The following is a 19,593-nucleotide window of genomic DNA, read 5'->3' on the forward strand; positions in this document are numbered from 1 at the left end:
AACACAGTGGCAAAATATCTATGGTACACACAGAGGGTACAATTGTTCTTCCAACTATAGCACAATGGTTAAATAGTAGCATGCATTCTTATTTCATATAAGAAGCTACCACTTATTTTGTCACCGTGACTATTGTGTATCGTTCTGAGCACTGAGTCACGGTTGTGTGTAAATTACCAGTGCATTGCATAATCTTCAAAAGTCGTCTATGAAAGGTCATCTGTAATCTCTGCAAGTGTTTTAAACCAGTCTATAATTTATTATATTTTCTCCCTCTTTCAAATGAATGAAATAGTAATGTCATCTGTTTTATTATAGTTCTTACAGTAATCTGAGTTACATGGTCATTCCAATTGCAGAGAGTAACTGCATATAGTCAACAACAGTATGATTTATTTTCTAATGGAAGTGTTTTGCAAAACAACATACAAGCTTAACATTTGCAAACTAAGAAGTAAAACTGAAAAAAATTGATACATTTACCTTCTAATTTCCTCCTGTGTTCATGCCACTGGACAGATGCACAAGAGTCTGTTCAACTCACCAGAGGCCTGATAATGCCTAGATCTCACTGGGTTTCATAAAATATGCATTCATATAACATATAAATATAAATAAAAATTTAACAGTTTATTAGAAGTAATCTTTACCTGTGATGGTGCAAAAGAACAGAGTATGATTCCCATCTGTATTGCTAGCACATATCCCTAGCTAATGCTAGCACTTTGAACAACTAATTTGGATGTGGATGGGGGCAACGCTATCAGGAACATCACCGTTGACTTTTGGAAAGTATTTAAGAATAATGGATGAATTCAGTAAGACAGCTATGTGTGAATATATACTGTGATGACATTTATCCTGAAGGACAATTAGACTTTGTTATACCTTTTATCAGTGAGCATCCTGGAATGTTTGCAAGATGTAGCATTTACCCCATAGTTAACACTAGGTTATCTGAAATGCGTCCCTGTCTGTCTTCACAAATATCTAGTATTTTTTCAAAATGAAGTCAAATACCTGATTATCACATTTAAAATAAAGTTCAATTGTACAGAGAGAGAGAGAGGAGAGAGAAAAGATCACTTTACACTTTTAAAGCAGAAAAAACCAAGTCGAACTTCAAGAAAATGGGGCATCACAAGTGTTTTTATAATTCCTTTTCATTTTCTTTTTACAATCATGAATTAAAAATTACCAGAAATTTTTCACAGTATGAATGTAAATTTTTCCATAAGTAAGAGAAATTGTTGTTTTGATTTTAGAGCTGCTTCTGCAAATTAAGATCTGCTTTTCCACAATTAGTTGTCACAGCTTTTATATTTCTTGTTACATAATCTGATTCATTTACACGTCATACTGAAAACTTCCACATTATGGAACAGGTTTTTTTTACAAGCCTATAAGCCAGATTGATAAAAACTGAAATGATATACATGGATTTCTTTGTCCATAAAGCCTTCTGCGTAATTTTACCCAGATAGATTGATGGGTCATTCCAGATGTACTTTAGAAATCTAATTAGGGACCAATGAGAAAATTGTCAGATGATTATCCCCTGAAATCTTCTAATTTGCCTTACAGTTGGTTGTGCTATATGTAGTTCATTGATTTTTGACAACAATTTCAGAACTAAAATTTTACTTTCACTTATTAATAAAATAAAATAAAATAAAATATTTTTTTCAGAAATAATTTAGCACACGAAACACTGAAGAACAAGGAGAAGACCTCTAAATTGAAAAGCATAGTAATTTAACAGAGTTTTGGTATCTGCAAACTTTTTTATTGCATTGTTTGATGCAATTCCGTACGTCTGATTTCAAAATTATTTTAGGGTTCTGCAGCTTTGAGACATTAGGGAATTTTGTTTCATAGAATATGAGATAAATTGTGATATCTAAGTTCATCTTTTTAATTTTTTTTTAATGTTTTTCATTTTGTTATTCTGCTTTTCAATTTCACAGTAGAACTGAATGAAAAATGCCCTTTTCTGCTGTGTTGATTTCGTGGCCTTTGTGGAATAGGCTCATATGTTATCCTTTTATCCATCGGCAAGAAACTGCAATTTAAGCTGAGCAAACTCCAGAAAGCGCTGCCTGAATTGGCATTTCAAGATCTCGGGGTTTAAGTGCATTCCAAATTCTTGTGTTGGCTTCCACACATGACACTGAAATAGAAGTAATTCATAAATATTTTAAATTCTGTCCTTCTATGCAATAGTGAAATAGTTACTCTGTAAATTAATTTAACAATATTTTGTTTCCAGAAAGAGAACTATTTTATAAAAGCCTTTTGTATTCTACGCGTTCTGGGTTTTCCATGTCTGCTGATGATTACTTTTGATCTTACAAAATATCTTAGACGAAACATTCACTTCCTTAATTTCAGGAGCTGATGCTGTGGAAGCCCAGTGTAAGAGATTTGAAGTAAGGGCAAGTGAAGGTGGAAAAGTATTGTTTTCTGCAGATGAAGATGAGATTGTCATTGGAGCTGACAGATTGAAAGTAACAGGTACAGTAATAATAAGGTTTCTAAATGGATGTAAACTTATTTTTTTTAATAACCTTAGTAATAAGCAATCTATCAGTATTCTACAAAATATTCATCTGCTGGAGGGGAAGAAGTCTTGTCATCATTGGTGATTGCTTGATCAACAAAAAGATATTGCATAATCTGAAAATTAATTCCTTTAAAGGTAGATTTGCATTTAAACTCCGCAGGACCAGCTATGGTACAAATCACCCTTACCACATTGATTTGGTTTTTATATGTTAACATTAATAAAGCATTTTTTTTTGGTACCTATGCCTCTTGTTTAGGTAATGTCCCTTCACAGTGATAAAAATTATTGTTATATACTATGACCTTTGTTTTTTCTGTATACAAAGTATCAAGTCTAACTTCTTATGAATTAAGGGTTCATACTTTGCTTCACTTTAGGAGGCTCAGCTGAAGTGCAATAAGTAGAAACCTTGTCTGGCCTTGAGCATTTGTTCTATAGAATAAGATAAATAATTCTTATTGGTATTTCACTATCATTGTTACATGCATATATATATCAGTAACTCACTTCATGTTAAAAATGTTTTAGCTTATGAAAAAAAACAGTTACCTAAGTTTGGTTTACACAAATGCTTTAACTTTGCTTAATAGACTCTTATATGAACTTGGACTAGACTTGAGTTATCTAGAATAAGATACAAAAGATACATAATCTAGTATAAGATAAAAAACTCTGATGGCTTCACCAGTCAGGGATGTTTAGCTTTAGGTCAGTCTATATCTGGGGATGCGGCGATGCCTGAGTTACAGAATTTGAAATCAACCAACTAGTTTTGAAATTCAGAACATATAAGATGGTTCTGGTGTACGATGGTTATGATAAAATATCCCTTCCTGGTCTGTAAAACTAAGAAATGCGTTACTAGCAACTTTAAGCCTTTTAAAAAAATATATTAGGTAGTACTACTTCTGCGTAATGCCAGATACAGCATTAAAACAGATCCAAGAAGTCCAGGGTCAAGCTCTGACTGAGCTTTCTTCAGAAGCCTCACGATAGTTTCTTGCCAGTATATGTGGGATAACTTTTCATCCCCTTTCATTCCTATCTGACCTCTGTCTATCTTCTCTAGCCAAACAGTCTGTTTTAATACTGCTAAACCACAAGGAAAGGCTTTTAGAAGCAGGCAATCTAGTGATGTTGCAGTATCCAATATAACACACTAAATTTTATCAGTTTATCAAATTTGGAGTTAGGAAAGGGAGACATCAGCGTTTTGTAGAGTCAGCAGCCTTCTTCGTAGATAGTAATTGTACAAGAGTTTTACTGGAGTAAAACCTAAGACAATAACTGGAATAACACAGGAAGAAAAAAGGGAATCATACTGAATCCTGTTAGGGTTCAAACTTGATCAGAATATTTAATACTGAGAAATTTAATCTTAAACATACAGTAGACACAGGAGATTTCAAAGCATCTATCATAAGTTAAAAAATAAAACATCTTACAAGTGGCACTGAGGGTTAGTTTTCTTCCATGAATAAACGTAATCATAAGTTGTAGATGTCATGGTAATCTTTTTTATCGGACTTCAAAAGCAAATCACTGCTCAACATTCTTTAACTTCAAAGTGGCTGGAGTTCCCACAGCACCCGTTGACATCCGTGGTACAGAAAGCGGAACAACTGGTGAAAATTTATTCAGTGATGCTTAGCACGGGATATAAGATTGTTCATTGTGAAAAGAACAAGATTTTCTCCTTAATTCTAGAAATACATCTGACTGTATGTTTGTTTATATTAAGCTCCCCCACCCATTAAAAACAAACCTAAGTAAATGCTGCTTTGATAGATTCATCTGAGCTTCAGGGATTACTGTATACCTGTGGAATCCCACCAGAGAATCTCACTACTAGAGCTGTTTGTACAAGTAATTGATTTTCCTTGTGTGTCCAACATGAAAAATAAACAAGAATCGGAACTGAGTTTTCAAAGAAATAGTTTTATTGAACTGGGAAAATTATATTTGGGTTAAAAAGATAAAAACATTGACTTTAATTACGTGCACGCACATACACACACAAAAGAAAAATTTAGGCAGCATTTAAATATCAAACAAGAAAATATGTGTATTGGAGGATTTATCACGTTCTAAATGTCATTTAGGTCCTGAAGTTAAATAGATTTGTGTTCCACTAAATAGCATAACATCCACCATTTGGGGCAACTTTTTTACAAAAATATGTTCAGGTGTTTTGTAATTGTAATTTGAAAGATTTATTTTTAAAAATTGCTTGAAAATCATTGTCTTATTTTGTTTTTATTCAAAAGTAATTTAGTGAAGTTGAGATCATTCTTTCTAATCTGCATGATCATCTTATCTTGAAATCAGATTTCATTAGTAAACTATCTTATAATGAGGATGTAAAAAGGCTAGTTTCAAAAGTTTAGGTTTTAAATTCCTAGGGCCCGCTTTAGTTTAACCCTTCTGTCATCTTGTTAGAGAAGAAAAGTATTATTCGACGGAGTGAAGGGAAGAGTATTAGATTTCTAAATGAATGAGCATTTCTGAATGGCTTAGACAGAATAACCTCATATCCCAATTTCTGTATCCCTGAAAGGCTTTTTGCTGTGTAAGTACTAATCTGCAGCCAAATAATAAAGCTGTAATGAGATATCTATGCTTTATTGTTGGCTTCTGTCTAAAGATGAAATTATTTAGCATAGATTTCCCAATGAAGACCGGAAGTTGTATGATCCATGAAATTTAAAAAAAAACTATCTAAAAAAAAAATCTCCCAAAGGGTTAAAAAAAAAATCCATCTTTATGGAAAAATAAAATAACAATATCTTTCTTTCATATAGTAGCTCTTTGAATTCTGTCCAGAGATTGCGTGATACCTTTAAATTCTTCAGCAAACACATGAAAGATGAGGAGTCCCTGTCAGTTACATCAATCAGACTGCATTAGTCTACATGGCATGGTGTGACTGATGAAACCTGGCAAGGCATCAGAATGCCAAATATCAGCCAGAATTTTTTTTTTTAGTGTATTTTTCTCAAACCTTTGTTTTGATAATCACGGTGCCTTGGGGTGAGTATAGGAAGAGAGTTATGCAAGAACAGAAAAACACAGAAAATGCATGTCAAAAATAAAAAATAAGCTGTGCTTATTTGGAAAGAAAACTCTTACATGTAGCTGTTTAAATGTGGAACTACAATGAAAACCTGGTTTTATTTTCTTGCTTATCTGTGAATAGTGTCTCTTTGGAAACATTTCACAGTGAATGGGTTCAATAGATGATGCATTTTGGTAATTAATTTTCTAAAGCATCCCCTTTTCACAGGCATTTACAAACCACTAGGGCAATGTGGGATACATTTTATATGGTTTTCTTTCAGTTCAGAATGATGATTTGTAATACCTAGCTTTAAAAATCTATCTATCGTAAGGCAGCATAAGAAATTCTTGATTAATAAAAACCTGAAAGATAAAGGTTACAGCTTCTGGTTGATTATTTTTGTAGCATTTTTATTTGTAAATTTTTATATAGGCAGCCTATTCCAGGGAGAAAGGTATAGTATAAACAAGCTAGTAATCCAGAGATCAATGACTTTCCCAGATAAGAAAAAAAATGGAGTCAGAAGTATTTCTTGATTTAGAGATATTGCAGCTATATCTTTGCCTATTAAGAGTCTCTCACTTTAAAATTAGGCAGTTGGCTGATTTAATTGAGACTTCTTAGTCTTCCTTCCATCGTTACTTTTGCTTTTCCTTTAAACTGTGTCAGCTCTGCTCTGCTTTATCATTTAAGGAAAGAAGCAAAACCGTTCAACCTTTGCTTTGTTAGACAGAGCTGTTAGGATTGCAGCTGGCTATCGCCCCTTTGTGCAGGGATGCCTCCTACCACCGAGTTTAACGTGTATTGTAGAGCTTTGTAGGGAGGAAAGAGAAAAGCAAGATGAAGAAAACACACTGTCAAAGAGCTGTGAAACAAAGAGTAAGGAGCTGGGTTTCTGGTAGGCTCACGGGTTCCTTCTTATGCACGGTGGAACCTTTCTCCATCCTTTCTGTTCACCCTGTCCCAATGAGTGGACTGCATCTATAGCGTCATGGAGTCGTCTTCACCCCCTCTGCAGTCACCGAGCAAGAGTATCCATTTGAATTTTACTTCTGTCCTTTAAATCTTCATACAATGTTTTCTGCCTTGTGCTTGTATTTCGTATTTCTTTTAATTGCAAAGTGATCTCTGTAAGATATTCTTGTAACAGAACTTGAAAACACTCTATTGGTGACACTTGTTGGTGGGAGTTCAAGCATACATGGCAACTCAGCTTTAGGCCTGCCAGAATTAGTGAGAAGACAGATTGGCTCCCCAGTTCAAGAAAGATGAGGAGCTACTGGAGAGAGTCCAGTGGAGGGCTACGAGGATGATCAGGGGACTGAAACATCTGTCCTGTGAGGAAAGGCTGAGGGAGCTGGGCTTGTTCAGCCTGAAGAAGAGAAGGCTGAGAGGGGATCTAATAAATGTTTATAAATATCTGAAGGGTGGGTGTCAGGAGGATGGGGCCAGACTCTTTTCAGTGGTGCCCAGCGACAGAACAAGGGGCAACGGGCACAAACTGAAGCAGAGGAAGCTCCAGCTGAACATGAGGAAGAACTTCTTCCCTCTGAGGGTGACGGAGCACTGGCCCAGGCTGCCCAGGGAGGTTGTGGAGTCTCCTTCTCTGGAGATATTCAAGACCCGCCTGGACAAGGTCCTGTGCAGCCTGCTCTGGGTGACCCTGCTTCAGCAGGGGGGTTGGACTGGATGATCCACAGAGGTCCCTTCCAACCCCTAACATTCTGTGATTCTGTGATTACAAAGGGCTAGCTTAATACACATTTTTATGAGACACTGCTAAGAAAGAAGGTTGTAATACTGTCTTTAAAGACTTGCACCGTATGTCTGCATTAGTACCTTTTGTCTTCCTCTTTTTTCTTAAATCAAACCTGTAGTTAGCAGCTGTATAAGAAGCACTAAGCAAAGTCAAGATCATCTAGTTATGTTCTACAAAAATAAGTTTTAGGGCTCTGTAACAGTATTTTTTTCTCCTTCAACTTTTGAGGTAGTTTGCTTGGATAAAGCTAAAAGCACATTATCAGAACACTTTTTTTCCATTAAACTTACAATGTTTTATACAAATTATACAAACACTTTGCTTTTCTGAAAATAAGGTTTCTCTCTCTGTGATTCTTGAAGGAAAAGTGACTGCAATTCAATAGCGTGTCTCTGACATGTTCTTCTGATCTGTATACGTCATTCAGATTTGGCTCTAGTGTTCTTCATTTAACCTGATTTTTTTTATGTGTCAGATTTTATCTCTGATGCATAAAAACAATAACAAAATTTGGTTTGTTACAATTTAGGTACCTTCTTCTAAATCCGTTGCACTTGCACATGTGGCTTTTTTATTAATCACGTTTAAAGAAAGGCAAGGCAAAAATGGGTTTGCAAAGTAAACCACACAGGTCTTCCATCAGAAGCTATTGCTGTTCTGCAGTCAAATCCAATTATGTTATATTACTATTATTATTATAAATAAAAAATATTTATAGACAATAACTAATAACTAGTAATACAGAAGTATAAATAACAGTATTACACCATAGTAATATACTAATATAGAATAACACTACAATTGTTTTTGTAAATATTACTTATCTTTATGGAGAACTATTTTATTTTATTTTCAGTTACTTTCTGAACTGCTGGCTTGTTTTCTTTCATTCCTTATTGTTGCACATCTGAGCGGTATGATCTGTTTTAGCACAGGACATGAAGTCCTTTCTGGATAAAACTGAATTTTGTTACAAAGATAATTAATATGCTAAGAGTAATATTTTTCCTCTAAAAATAGTTAAGAAACTAATTAAAAACTTGTCAGTTATTGTTTTACCAAGATTTTAGTAGTAGTTCTGTAAAGTTCAACTGCTTCCGTATTTTATTGAAACACATAACTTTTTGGATATATGGAGCTCCATCTCTGTATTGCGTGACCTGATATAATTAGCTGAATACTACTTTGTTTTCAAATTTCAAACACAATAATAGATCTCATTGTAGGAATTGTAAATGTAATAAGGTGCTAGCAGTAGCAGGAGAAACAAAAAGAAGAGGCATAAAAACTTTGCATCCCATTATGTCCTCCTAGGGGCCTTCTTCCTTGTCAAATAGCAAAGTTATGTAGACAGGCAGCAGTCAGAGAAGAACAGGAGATAGGATGCTTTAGTTTTAATGGAAATATTCTCAGATTAATAGCAGGACAGATGTATGTCAAATCTACCTTGACACCAGACTAGTGTCAGGGAGATATCTGTGAAGGACTGAAAGTATCTTTTTCATTACACTCAAGTATATGCTTAAGGTGGGCTCACTACGGCTTTGATCAAAGCCACTTACTTCACTGGATGAAAGATGAGAGCACTGATGTATCAAGGAAACTTCAGAAGATACCTACATACTTACAATCTCATAATATTCTAATAACATGCCAGAATTAACATGTGGAGGAGTGCATAAGTACCTCAGTTTTGATTTCAAGAGTATGCTCTAAGACTGTGAATCTGCAGGTAAATGAGATATAGAAAGGTCTTCCAGAGTAGTTAAAATGAAATGATAAAGTATAAATACGGCTGATGGCTATAAAAAGGAAATATGACTGAAATATGAGGAAATGTATGAGAATTGCAAATAGGTTGGAAGAGTAGATTTAAAATATAACAAGTACTGAAATTTAGAAAAATAAATGATTATTTGATGTATGTTGTCATTATAGGAGGCGTATATCTAGTGACTTCAGAGACTGAATAAGAATTTCAGTATGAATGGGAAAGAAGACTTTTGATTTGCCGTGTTCAGCTGGTGGATTGTTATTCAGGACAGATGGAGTTTGGAGAATGAAGTGGCACAAGATGAAGGGAAGCACTTAATCACTTTAAGGTGGTTTACACAGCCAAATTACGTGACTACAGTAAAGCTGCTGTAGTTGATGTTGGAGTAAAAAGCTAAACTTTTAAGCAGATACACCAGACTCTCAGTACTCTGAACACTGAATGAACCAGGATTCTTTTTTCATTATCTGTCAGTAACAAAAATGCATTACGTATATAGAATTTCTGTGTTTTCTCAGTAATGACTACAGTAATATGTACACCAAAATGTACTGGATAAATAAGGTTTCTGATAAGCATATTTAGATCTCAAGGAATGTCCCGACTTGTCTGTATGAGAGCTCTGATTGAAAGACAATATTATATTGCAGGAGTCAAACCGCTTGGCAACAGATCAACCTGTCAGAGCATTCCTCTGAGGTACAACTGTAGAATAGATTACAAGCATATATATGTGAGCTTCAAGCTGTCTATAAATTGGAAGTTTTATAGGCAGGCTAAAAGTGATGAGACTAAATAAATAAATTTCTTATCCAGGATGTTGCACAAATAGATTTATCTCTTCTAGTCAAGAATGGAATTCATCCAGCCAGCTCAAATTGCAAGCAGTGTGTACTTACATCAGCTGGCAGGTGACTACGCACATTGTTGGAGGATTACATTGACCTAAGGATAATAACAGTTTGTTTGCAAATGAGAGATCTTGATTTTTAGGACCTGAACAAAAACATGCCAAGGAACAGAATGATCAGTCTGAGGAATGTACGCGAAGAGGAAGAAGCCTTGATAAAAGAATTTTTTCTGAAAAGGGAATAGACCCAAAGCAGACAAACGTACAAGCAGTTCTGCCAGCCCAGGAAAATATGTTCAATTTCTTGCAGCCATTCTGCAGAAAAACACTCAACAAGCCTGTTCTATAGACAGAGACATAGAAAGAGCCAGCATTTTGTGAGGCAGGAGAAAGGAAAAGCAAGGAAAAGAACCCAACCAAATGACACTCCTTTGATGTTTAGGCAGAAGAAAGCCATCGTCTACCTAGCGAGTCAACCTTTCTATAATCCGTGCTTTCTCAATGTCTCTCCTTCCATATTCAACAGGGCTTTTTTTTAATTCCTTTTTCCACAAGAACATCAGTTATAAGACAGATTTTAATCCTTTCCTCTCATTCTGGCCTGCAATCTATTTAATTCTGTTAAATAGGGCTGAAGTTTTTGAGCTGATTCTGCACTTGTCTGAACTATTCCTTTGCAGAACACAGCCAGAAGTTTCCCAAAGATAGCGAAGAGATTATTTGCTCTGTTCTGGTATGGGGCAGTATTGACCCAGAGACAGATTCTAACATCCACATTGAATCTGGGTTTCAGGTTGAATGTTTGACAGCGAGATTAACTTATTGGATATTTGTGACCAGTGTAATAATGAATATTTTTAGGAAAAACTGCTAATATCTGTGCCATATTCCCAATCGTGTTCCACATTCCCTGTTGAAGGACTGCGCAGAGTCCAGAGAGGCAATTTAAAGTAGTTCTTAGTTTGAAGGGTCTGAATTGCATGACATCAGGCAAATCCACATGGCCTATGTAAGGGTTAAAGCTCAGTGGAAAGATGCCCCATTATTAGTAAGCTGAGATAACTCTTATGTCTAACCAAACAAGCTCATTTGGAAAATACACACTAAACATTCAGAAAGTTTTCATGCAGGAACTGGATATGAATTGGGTTCAGATTTTGTATTCAAATGCGAACTGTTAAAACCTGAGCTAAGCCTGGCACTCACATGCCCTCAGGCTTTCATAGTTTTGAAAATACACATTTAAATTACAGCAGTCAGACCCATCTCTATTTTTAAGATATAGCTACTCACAGGAGGGAAAGGTGAATCATAAAGGAGCTCCAGCATTCCCATTTTCTTTTTTTGCCTTAAAATACTTGCTTGTAATTTATTTCTGCCTGGAAACAGAATTCTATTGTTGGTGATAAGGGTCATACTGCAAAGCACTATAGGATTTAGGTTCAGTGAAAAGAGTATTTGGCTCCAAATGCTTTCCCTATAATGATGATACTACAGGCCAAAAATATCTTGTCCTGGAGCAGTAACCTCATTAGCTGCTAGAAGATGAGATCATTTGGATTTCAATTTGTAAAGCCTTCAGAATAATGGCATTACATTTTTAGGAACTATTGCAGGCATTTGACTTTTCCCGAACAATATACAGATGTAACTCTTACTGTGAGCCATGTAACACATGTCAGAGCTGCACTTTGTTTCCTCTGAAACCACTAGAATGTGGCTTTTTTATTTTTATCCTATCTTAAGGCAATTTTTTTGCACAAATTTTAGTACCAGCTAATGTATTTAGTAGCCATAAACTGCAAGGTGAGATTATATAAGAATATGTCATGACATATACCATACTTTCAAAACTTACGTGAAAGAACAGGAAGATCTTGATCTAAATTTAGGTAGAAAGTAACAGAAAGAATAAATACAGAAATCTTCACAGGGATGTACCGTCCATGACACTCACAGTTTGAAACAAAGCTTTACTCAGAGGAAGGGTTAGCAGATTTCCACCAGTAGCGTCTTGGACTTCACAGTCATCTGTAGATGAATTTCTAAAGTAGGTACGCAGCCAAAGCTGTGAAAAACACAGATTCAAATAATTTCTGCTCTGCAATACATCTCCAAGCTTATTCATAGCAGACTCCCATAAGCTAGTGATAATTTCACCCCCAGGAAGCAACCTCAGTAAAAAAAATTATGTCGCCCACGAAAATATGTCCTGCAGCCTTCAGCTTACATTATGAAGTTAAATGCCTGTCCTCACTGTGGCTAATGATGAGTTTACATTTCACAGTGTCTGACAGCATTAAATTCAGCACACCAAGACACAAACATAATAAGCCATCATTTTGGCTCTAGAAAAATGTCATTGATGTATGTATCCGAATTAAAAGTGTACAACAATATGGCTTTGCTCAAGGTGTAGAAAATACAGATGTATTTGTGTATGAAGATTAAGTGTTTATAGAAATGTATAAGAATTCAGAATGGGTAATGTAAATTTTGTGAGGAAAAGTGGCAAGAATCAACACGTATTCTATAAAAGAAATTAGATTATATGTGGTAATATCATCCCATAAAAAAGAAAATGAAGTAAAAAATCCTCAATATCCAGGCAGAAATGGATGAATCCGAAGAATGTATAACTGCTCTGAGATTCAAAATGCAAATGGATGTATGCTTCATGGGTACTGACGAAGGGGAAAAGAACCTCTGTGGTGGTGTTGACCACCAAACCAAAAAGATTAGACAGATGAAGCTTTTTATAAACAAAAAGAATCATCTAATGCACAGGGCCTGGTGGCAGCATTTTGGAATGTTTGGGGGCCTCTTGTTGCTTTTAACTACGGATACAGACCTCTGTTAGGAAAAAAGAAAAAAGATCAAGACATAGACTGTACAAAAGATTTATAGATTCTAAGGATGACACAATGTTGAAAAAGTAACGTATGGAGTGTAGCTGATCAGTGGGGAGGAAATGAGAATGTGGAGGTGGAAGGAAATCTGCGAGAGGGCAACCACCATGTAATAAGAACATCCCCTGTTTGAAAGTTACAGGGAAAGACAACAGCAAAACAAAATCAAATTGTTTTCCAGACATCAATCTTAAAACCTCAGCGAATTCATAAGACTCATAGAAGTCCTCAGAAAAAGAGTTAGGAAGGGTTTTTGTATCACGAGCTGAAGAGTATCATGTGATGTAAGAAAGTCAAATATGAAGCTAGAATGTGTAAACAGGAGTAGAGCCTGCAGATCTTCTGCTATATTCGACACTGGCAAGGTCCTTTCCAAAGTGCTTGGTCCAGTTTGGTCTACCATTGTTCAGTAAACAACAGGATAGAATCCAGAGCTTAGAGATTAATTAGTTGTCCAGAAGCATGATCTCTGAGGGAAGAGAGAAAAAAATGATGCTGTTTAGCTTCAGGAAAAAAATATCAAAAGCAATATGATATCAGTCTTGAGGCCTGGAGAAATATCCTGTTGAAAAACAAGGGATGTTCTCTATCAGTTTAAAAAAAAAAAAAAAAAAAGACAAAAAAAAGACTTCTAAATGGAAAGAATGCTGAAATGCTGAAACAATTTGGCTGTAGAGAAGGTAGAATTTCCTTCACTTCGTTCCACAGAACAAATTATACCAGCATCTGTTGAAGATGAGCTGGTTGATCCTGATGTGGTTTTGAACTGAATGATCACAGCAAGGAATGAGCCTTAGAGGAGATTAGATATTTTCTTTTTATCTGTAGTCACAAGCCAACTAATGTAAATTCAATAAAATTTGTTTTTTCTAACCTTAGGAGAAAAGTCTTACTCTTTGCAGCTGTCACTGTTATTGGCAGGCACAATTCTCATAAGTTTCTTCTAGTTTAAAAGAGCCTTCTCTGTATTAATTTTAAAAGTCACAAGTACCTGTATTATTCACAGAGAATTATTTATTATTCTAAATAATTTTTAAAGCTTCATATTATTTATTATTGTGTTTTAATACTTTATGACTAACTAATATTTTGGGCTTTTTTGAGCTTTTCTTTATCAGAACAACCAGTCACTAAAGGAACCCCATCTCACAGCTGAATTTATACCAGAAATTATAAAAAAGTTTATTTTCATAAGAAAACAAAATTTTTGAGGGAGAATCATTTAAATTTGACAAATGTAATGTACAAATTACTTACTAAGACCTTCTAGAAAATGTGAAATTAGTAAATTATATGAGGTTTAAATGTAAAATCCTTAGCAAGACTAGCTGGAGATTGCAGACAGTTTAACAAGGTCAAACAGGTTCCAGTAATGTCTGGAAAGTGCCAGTATAAAAATATACTGTTGTTGCTCTACGTGCAACATTAATAGATGAGTCCGAATTCTGGCAGAAATTTACAGTAGAGTAAGTCTTACTAACATGTGTTAGATACCTTTCTCTCCATTGTAGTTTTAGTTATATTCTTTAAGATTTCTTTTTTTTAGCCATAATACAGTGTTTAGTATGAAAAAACAGGTGAGTAGCCTGACCAAAAAAAAGAGATCAGTATTTGCATTTGCATCTAGCTCTCCATTTGTATGTCTAGCTAACCACTCAGGAAACCTATCAATTACAAAACTAATTTTAACCCTTGCACAAAAGTGTTTCTGCTCAAGCTAAGTGTAAACCTCCTTTTTTCTACTTCACAAAGTAAAGAGAAATACACTAGCAAATAATTTTATTCTTCTCTTAAGATTTTCCTTTTTATTAGGTAGAGGAAAACTGAAGTCTCTCCGTGAACCCTGAGCAAGTCACAGCCCAAAGGGGCATTATGAGAGAGGTGGAATATTCCTCTGCTTGAGAAGGAAGGGCACACCTCCCCAACCAAGGTCCAGCAAGTGGTGTTTGTACAGCCACAGAACCAGCACCTTTCTTGGCTTTCTTTGCTGTCTTTCACCATGTGCTTTCAGAGACAAGCAAGCCATTTACCAGCTCTGCTGTCTGTGCTTCTTCACATATGCTTAACACCTTTGCTCTGGCTTGTTCCAGGGGAGTCCTTCAGAGTTCTCATTCCTTCCACATGGCTGTTGAGCAGTCAGTGGTTGACCTTTTCTGTCAACAAGTGACTGGTCAACAGCTTGCTTTCTTCACTCCCTGAATACTTATGTTTCTTGGGACACCTGTCATTAAGATGAACACAAGTCTTTTGGATAGAATAGAACTTCATTATGTACTGCCCCTACTATTCAAAGTTCTTCCATCTACCAGCCAAACCGGTTTTTCCCAGCAGACACTGCTCCAGGGAGAAACCTCCTTTTTCTGAGAACTGATCATCAGACAAGAATCTCAAGGTAAGTCTAAACAGTATATTGTATGTGGATGGAAACAAGTTTTCCCCTTACCTGAAATCTAACTAGACACAATGTAGCATGAATGGTCTGACGCTGCTAATTGCACTGGTGTGACCTCTGTCTGACTGAATTTGCCCCGACTCTCAGCAGTTGCATTTGTACGCAGTCCCTGAAGCTTTTCCAAAGGGCTTCCTAGATCAGTGCGAACATCCTTCTTGGGGAATCCCTCTCTATTTCTTCAGACCTCAGTTAGTCTCTTTCTTTAGGGAATTAATTTATTTCTTCTTCTTACCTCCTTCTTAGACTTCAAGTCCTAAATTCAAGTGTCATCTGGTTATTTAGGTCCAGGTAAGTTGAACACAACAGGGACAGTAGTCTTGTAGCCATAGGACGGATCTAAGGACCCCCAATAGCCTAGCCTTTCTAAACATACTAAAATCACCAGACTGAGACAAGTTTCTAAGAACAGAATTAATACATTTATTAAAAGTGGTGTTAAGCAGTCCCACTGTAGAAATGGGTGACTTTCCAGTTGGGAAATATCTGTGAACAAATGGCATTTCTCTTGTATTTAATTGTTTGAATTTCAGTAAATAATTTGTGATGGTGATTTGATCATGCTTATTTTTTTATGAGTTGTTAGGATTTGAAATCCAAGCTTTTTTGACATATATCAGAAGTAAGTTTGTTTCATTTTGGACAAGCTTAATCCTTGGAATATAGTTGCCTGTGCAAAGCTTCTAGTCAAAATGCCAAGAATTATTTTGCCATACTCATTTTCAGAAGATTGTGATAGCAAACATATTTGCCAGTAAATTTATTCCATAGAAAAATTACTGCAAGAAATATAAAACAGATGATGCTTCTTCTCCATCCTTATTAGCCCCCATCAACTGGAACTGGTAGCCTCAAACTTGAGGTCAGTGTAAGGTTTAACTTTTAATGCTACAGAAGCAAGAATGAGCCCTGAATGAATAAACTAAAATAATGCTGAAGTTCACCAAAGTTTTTTAAAAGCAGCTGTGAAATATACCGGCTGTGAAAAAATGCTTTTTTCTCACCCATGGTTTGTCATTTTAGTTGTCTCATTGGTTTGAGCACACACATTTTTCAGAGCTACATTGCCCATCCTTTGGGTTTGAATTTGCATGGCCAATAGCGAAGTATTCTGGCAGCAATCTTACAAACATTCAAATATGTGCTTGAATTTTGGTCCTGTGAGTTGCACTACTGAAACTAAAGCATATAATGAGGAACTTCGCAGGACTGGAGTAATAAATAGTTCTTAGGATCTTAGACCATGGCTAAGATTTTATTGAGTCACTTGGTTTTCCTTCTGCACTAATTAGCATCCCCATTTATTAATTTATAAATAATTTAGCAAGGACATCTTCCTATTTCGTATTTAAATTCCTCGGGGAAAATCATCTTTTCACTTTCGTTCTCTGCTCTTCAATTAATCCAATTTCACTAGCATATACTTTATGCCTGATACATTTGTAAAATCATTCTATTTAGTTTCATCAACTGTCATTTCTAATTTATATTATTTTTTCCAATAGTATTACATCTTCTTTTTTTTTACATTATTATTTCATACTGTACAATTCTGCATAACATAGCGTGCAAATAATATTATATATTGTTTCTTTAAGTGATCTCCTGTCAGGCCTCATTAACTATTTTCATTTTAATTGAACTGAGGATCCGAGTTGGGATATTCCATTCCAAACCTGCGAGATGAGTGCTAATCTAGGAATGCAGACTTTTTGGTTCCTATTTGAATGAATGCAGTCACAATCAAGTATACTGGTCCAAACTGTATGCTTTGATGAGGGTGGGCTTTCCTAGGCGTGATACCAAGCAAAATTACTGCCAAACTGTAGTGTTTTGAGAAAAAGAGCAACACTATAAAACACTTTTTTTCACAGGATGAATTCACAAAATGGCATTAGAACTGTATGAGTGGAAGAACACACAACAAATGCGGCTGGGTTTGATCATATCTTGGCAAACTAAAGCATCCATGGTTAACCATGCTGACATTCTCAGATAACATTATACAGCTACCCTTTTGTCTTTCTGGAGAGAAAATGAAAAGAATTTGGGTTTGGCCATAAAAAGGGACCATTCTCTTGCCCTTTATTTACTTCTGTGTATGGTTCCTGTTTGCATAGTGTATTTCCTATACATCTGGTTTAGAATTTAGTTACTTCTGGTAGGTATTTTCAACTTCACTTTTAAGTAAGATTCTGTACAGTCAGCTGCAAGAATAAGAACTCTTCACTGCAACAAAAAGGGATAGGGTGAATGAGCTTAGAAAGGTAAAGCACCTAAAGACCTCACCTTTCAGAAATCATCATACCGTAGCTGGTAGCCCACAATAAAACCTACAGGTCACTCTTTCCTGATGGTATATATTACATTCACAGGTAAACTGAAGTGAATATACATGCCATGTATTTTGCTGTTTTGATATATGAAGAATGCTTTTGTTGCTCCTGTCAACACTAATATCAATAAATGAGTAAAGTGGGATATGTTTGTCTAGCTGTTCCTACTTAGAAAGCAATAGAATTCACCTTTATGGTAACTGTTCTTTATCAAATATCTTGGTTTTCATGGAAACTATCAGATACCACGTTTGTAAAACATTTGAAACACATTTTGTGAGCGTGCTAGAAAAAGATTGCTAGAGCATAGATCTAAGCACACACGTATGCACATACAAGTCCCTTTCAGTTCTGCCAAGCAACCTTGTTCCTAAACGTCATTTAGCTCAAGTGGGGACTTTGCCCTTAAGCCATCATCATTCCAAAACAAGCTGATACATAAAAGCGTGATAGAGTGACAGCGAGTCCTGTGGGTTACACCACTGACAGTGTAACTAGGAATAGTGCTCTTTCATGTCCTTTTTCTGCATCACTTTCTGCGAGGCAAGTATGTTATGGTGGTCAAAGGTCTAGATAAAGCAGCACATAAAGCTTTCAAAGTACCGAAAGGTGGATATCATGCTAAATCACAAGATATATCCAAGATCAACAAAGCAAAATACTGGCGGTAGACGAATGCCAGGTTCACCTGAAATATTCTTTTCCCAATTTATGGTCGAAAGCATGAGGTGGGGTTGGTAGTTACATCTGAAAGTCTTTTCTCATTAAACATCAAAGAGAAATACCTTCTTAAAAAAAAAATTATTTTCATATCAAGCAAACCAGCTGTACTTTTTTTGCTATTTTTGCTTAGCAGCATTACCAAATGATGGACTACATTTTTAATCTGTTTTTACACTCTCAGTGTGGAGAAAAGAAAATGCAAGAGATAACACATACTGTGCAGAAAGAATATTTATCAACAAGTTTGTTTCATGTTTTAGCTGTCAGGACTGTTTTCCGGCTTTTTATAGCTACAATTTGTTTTTCTTCTCTCTGTCATTCCTTGCCTTGTCTCCCCGGCTTATATTTAGATTTAGGATGAAAGCAAAAGACCAATTAGAGTTTCTGAATTTGAAGTTTTAATTAAAATATTATTTTTTTTTCTTCATGACAGCAAAATTAGTAGTAACTCAAAACAACTTAATTTTGGCAAAGCATTAATGTGAAAAATTAGTATGGATATTAAAAGGAACTTCCAGTACAAAACAAGGAAAGGAGTATTCTGCTGAAAAAATAGAACGCGTTGCTCACAGTGATAAGATGTGTGGAGGGGAGAGGGGAGGCTAAAGGATGGGGAAGATTGAATCTAAAATAAATAAATTCCTTTGGAAGGTTTAAGAATATAAGAATAGAGATCTTTCAAAGCAAGGTTCTCTTCAGTGGAAGATGAAAGGCTGGACTGGTAAATATCGTGAGAGTTTGTTAATTGGGTGATGTAGAGAAACACCTCCTAGAGTCAATCTGAAAAAAAAGGCAAAATAAGAAAGGTTTTCTGTTTTGCCCCTTAAGCTATCTCTTAAGCTGATAAGGTCTTTTGTTAATAGCTGGGCTTAGGATATATAGTCTTTCTGTATTTTTAGCTTAAAAGTGACAAAGCAAAAGCATTGATTTCAAGACAAGTGTCAAATAGTGTGACATTCTGTTCCCTAGACATGACGATCCTGGTGCCTGGTGCTCAGTATTCTGTTCTGAAAGTGCCTGAACATCATGTAATTTAATATCTAAGAGGACATGAACAACAGGTTTCTCTGGCAGCTGACCATACCCAATTTTGATGCAAAAGTAAATCCTGCTTTGTTAGTCTGAGCCAGTCATGCCTCGGTATATAGCAAGGCAATGAAAAGTGCTTA

The 19,593-nt window shown here is 35.6% G+C and overlaps 1 protein-coding gene across 2 annotated transcripts in view; it reads left to right on the plus strand.

Moving 5' to 3' along the window:
- The window catches only part of SGCZ (sarcoglycan zeta), a 489,220-nt gene that overhangs the window by 436,791 nt on the left and 32,836 nt on the right, over window positions 1-19,593 (plus strand). For both annotated transcript variants that reach the window (XM_075420147.1, XM_075420148.1), the window contains one exon: window positions 2,392-2,514. In XM_075420147.1, the coding sequence (XP_075276262.1) occupies window positions 2,392-2,514 (123 nt within the window). The remainder of the gene's footprint in view (window positions 1-2,391; window positions 2,515-19,593) is intronic.

This window comes from Opisthocomus hoazin, chromosome 5 (genome assembly GCF_030867145.1).
Source record: "Opisthocomus hoazin isolate bOpiHoa1 chromosome 5, bOpiHoa1.hap1, whole genome shotgun sequence".
Taxonomy (NCBI): Eukaryota; Metazoa; Chordata; class Aves; order Opisthocomiformes; family Opisthocomidae; genus Opisthocomus; species Opisthocomus hoazin.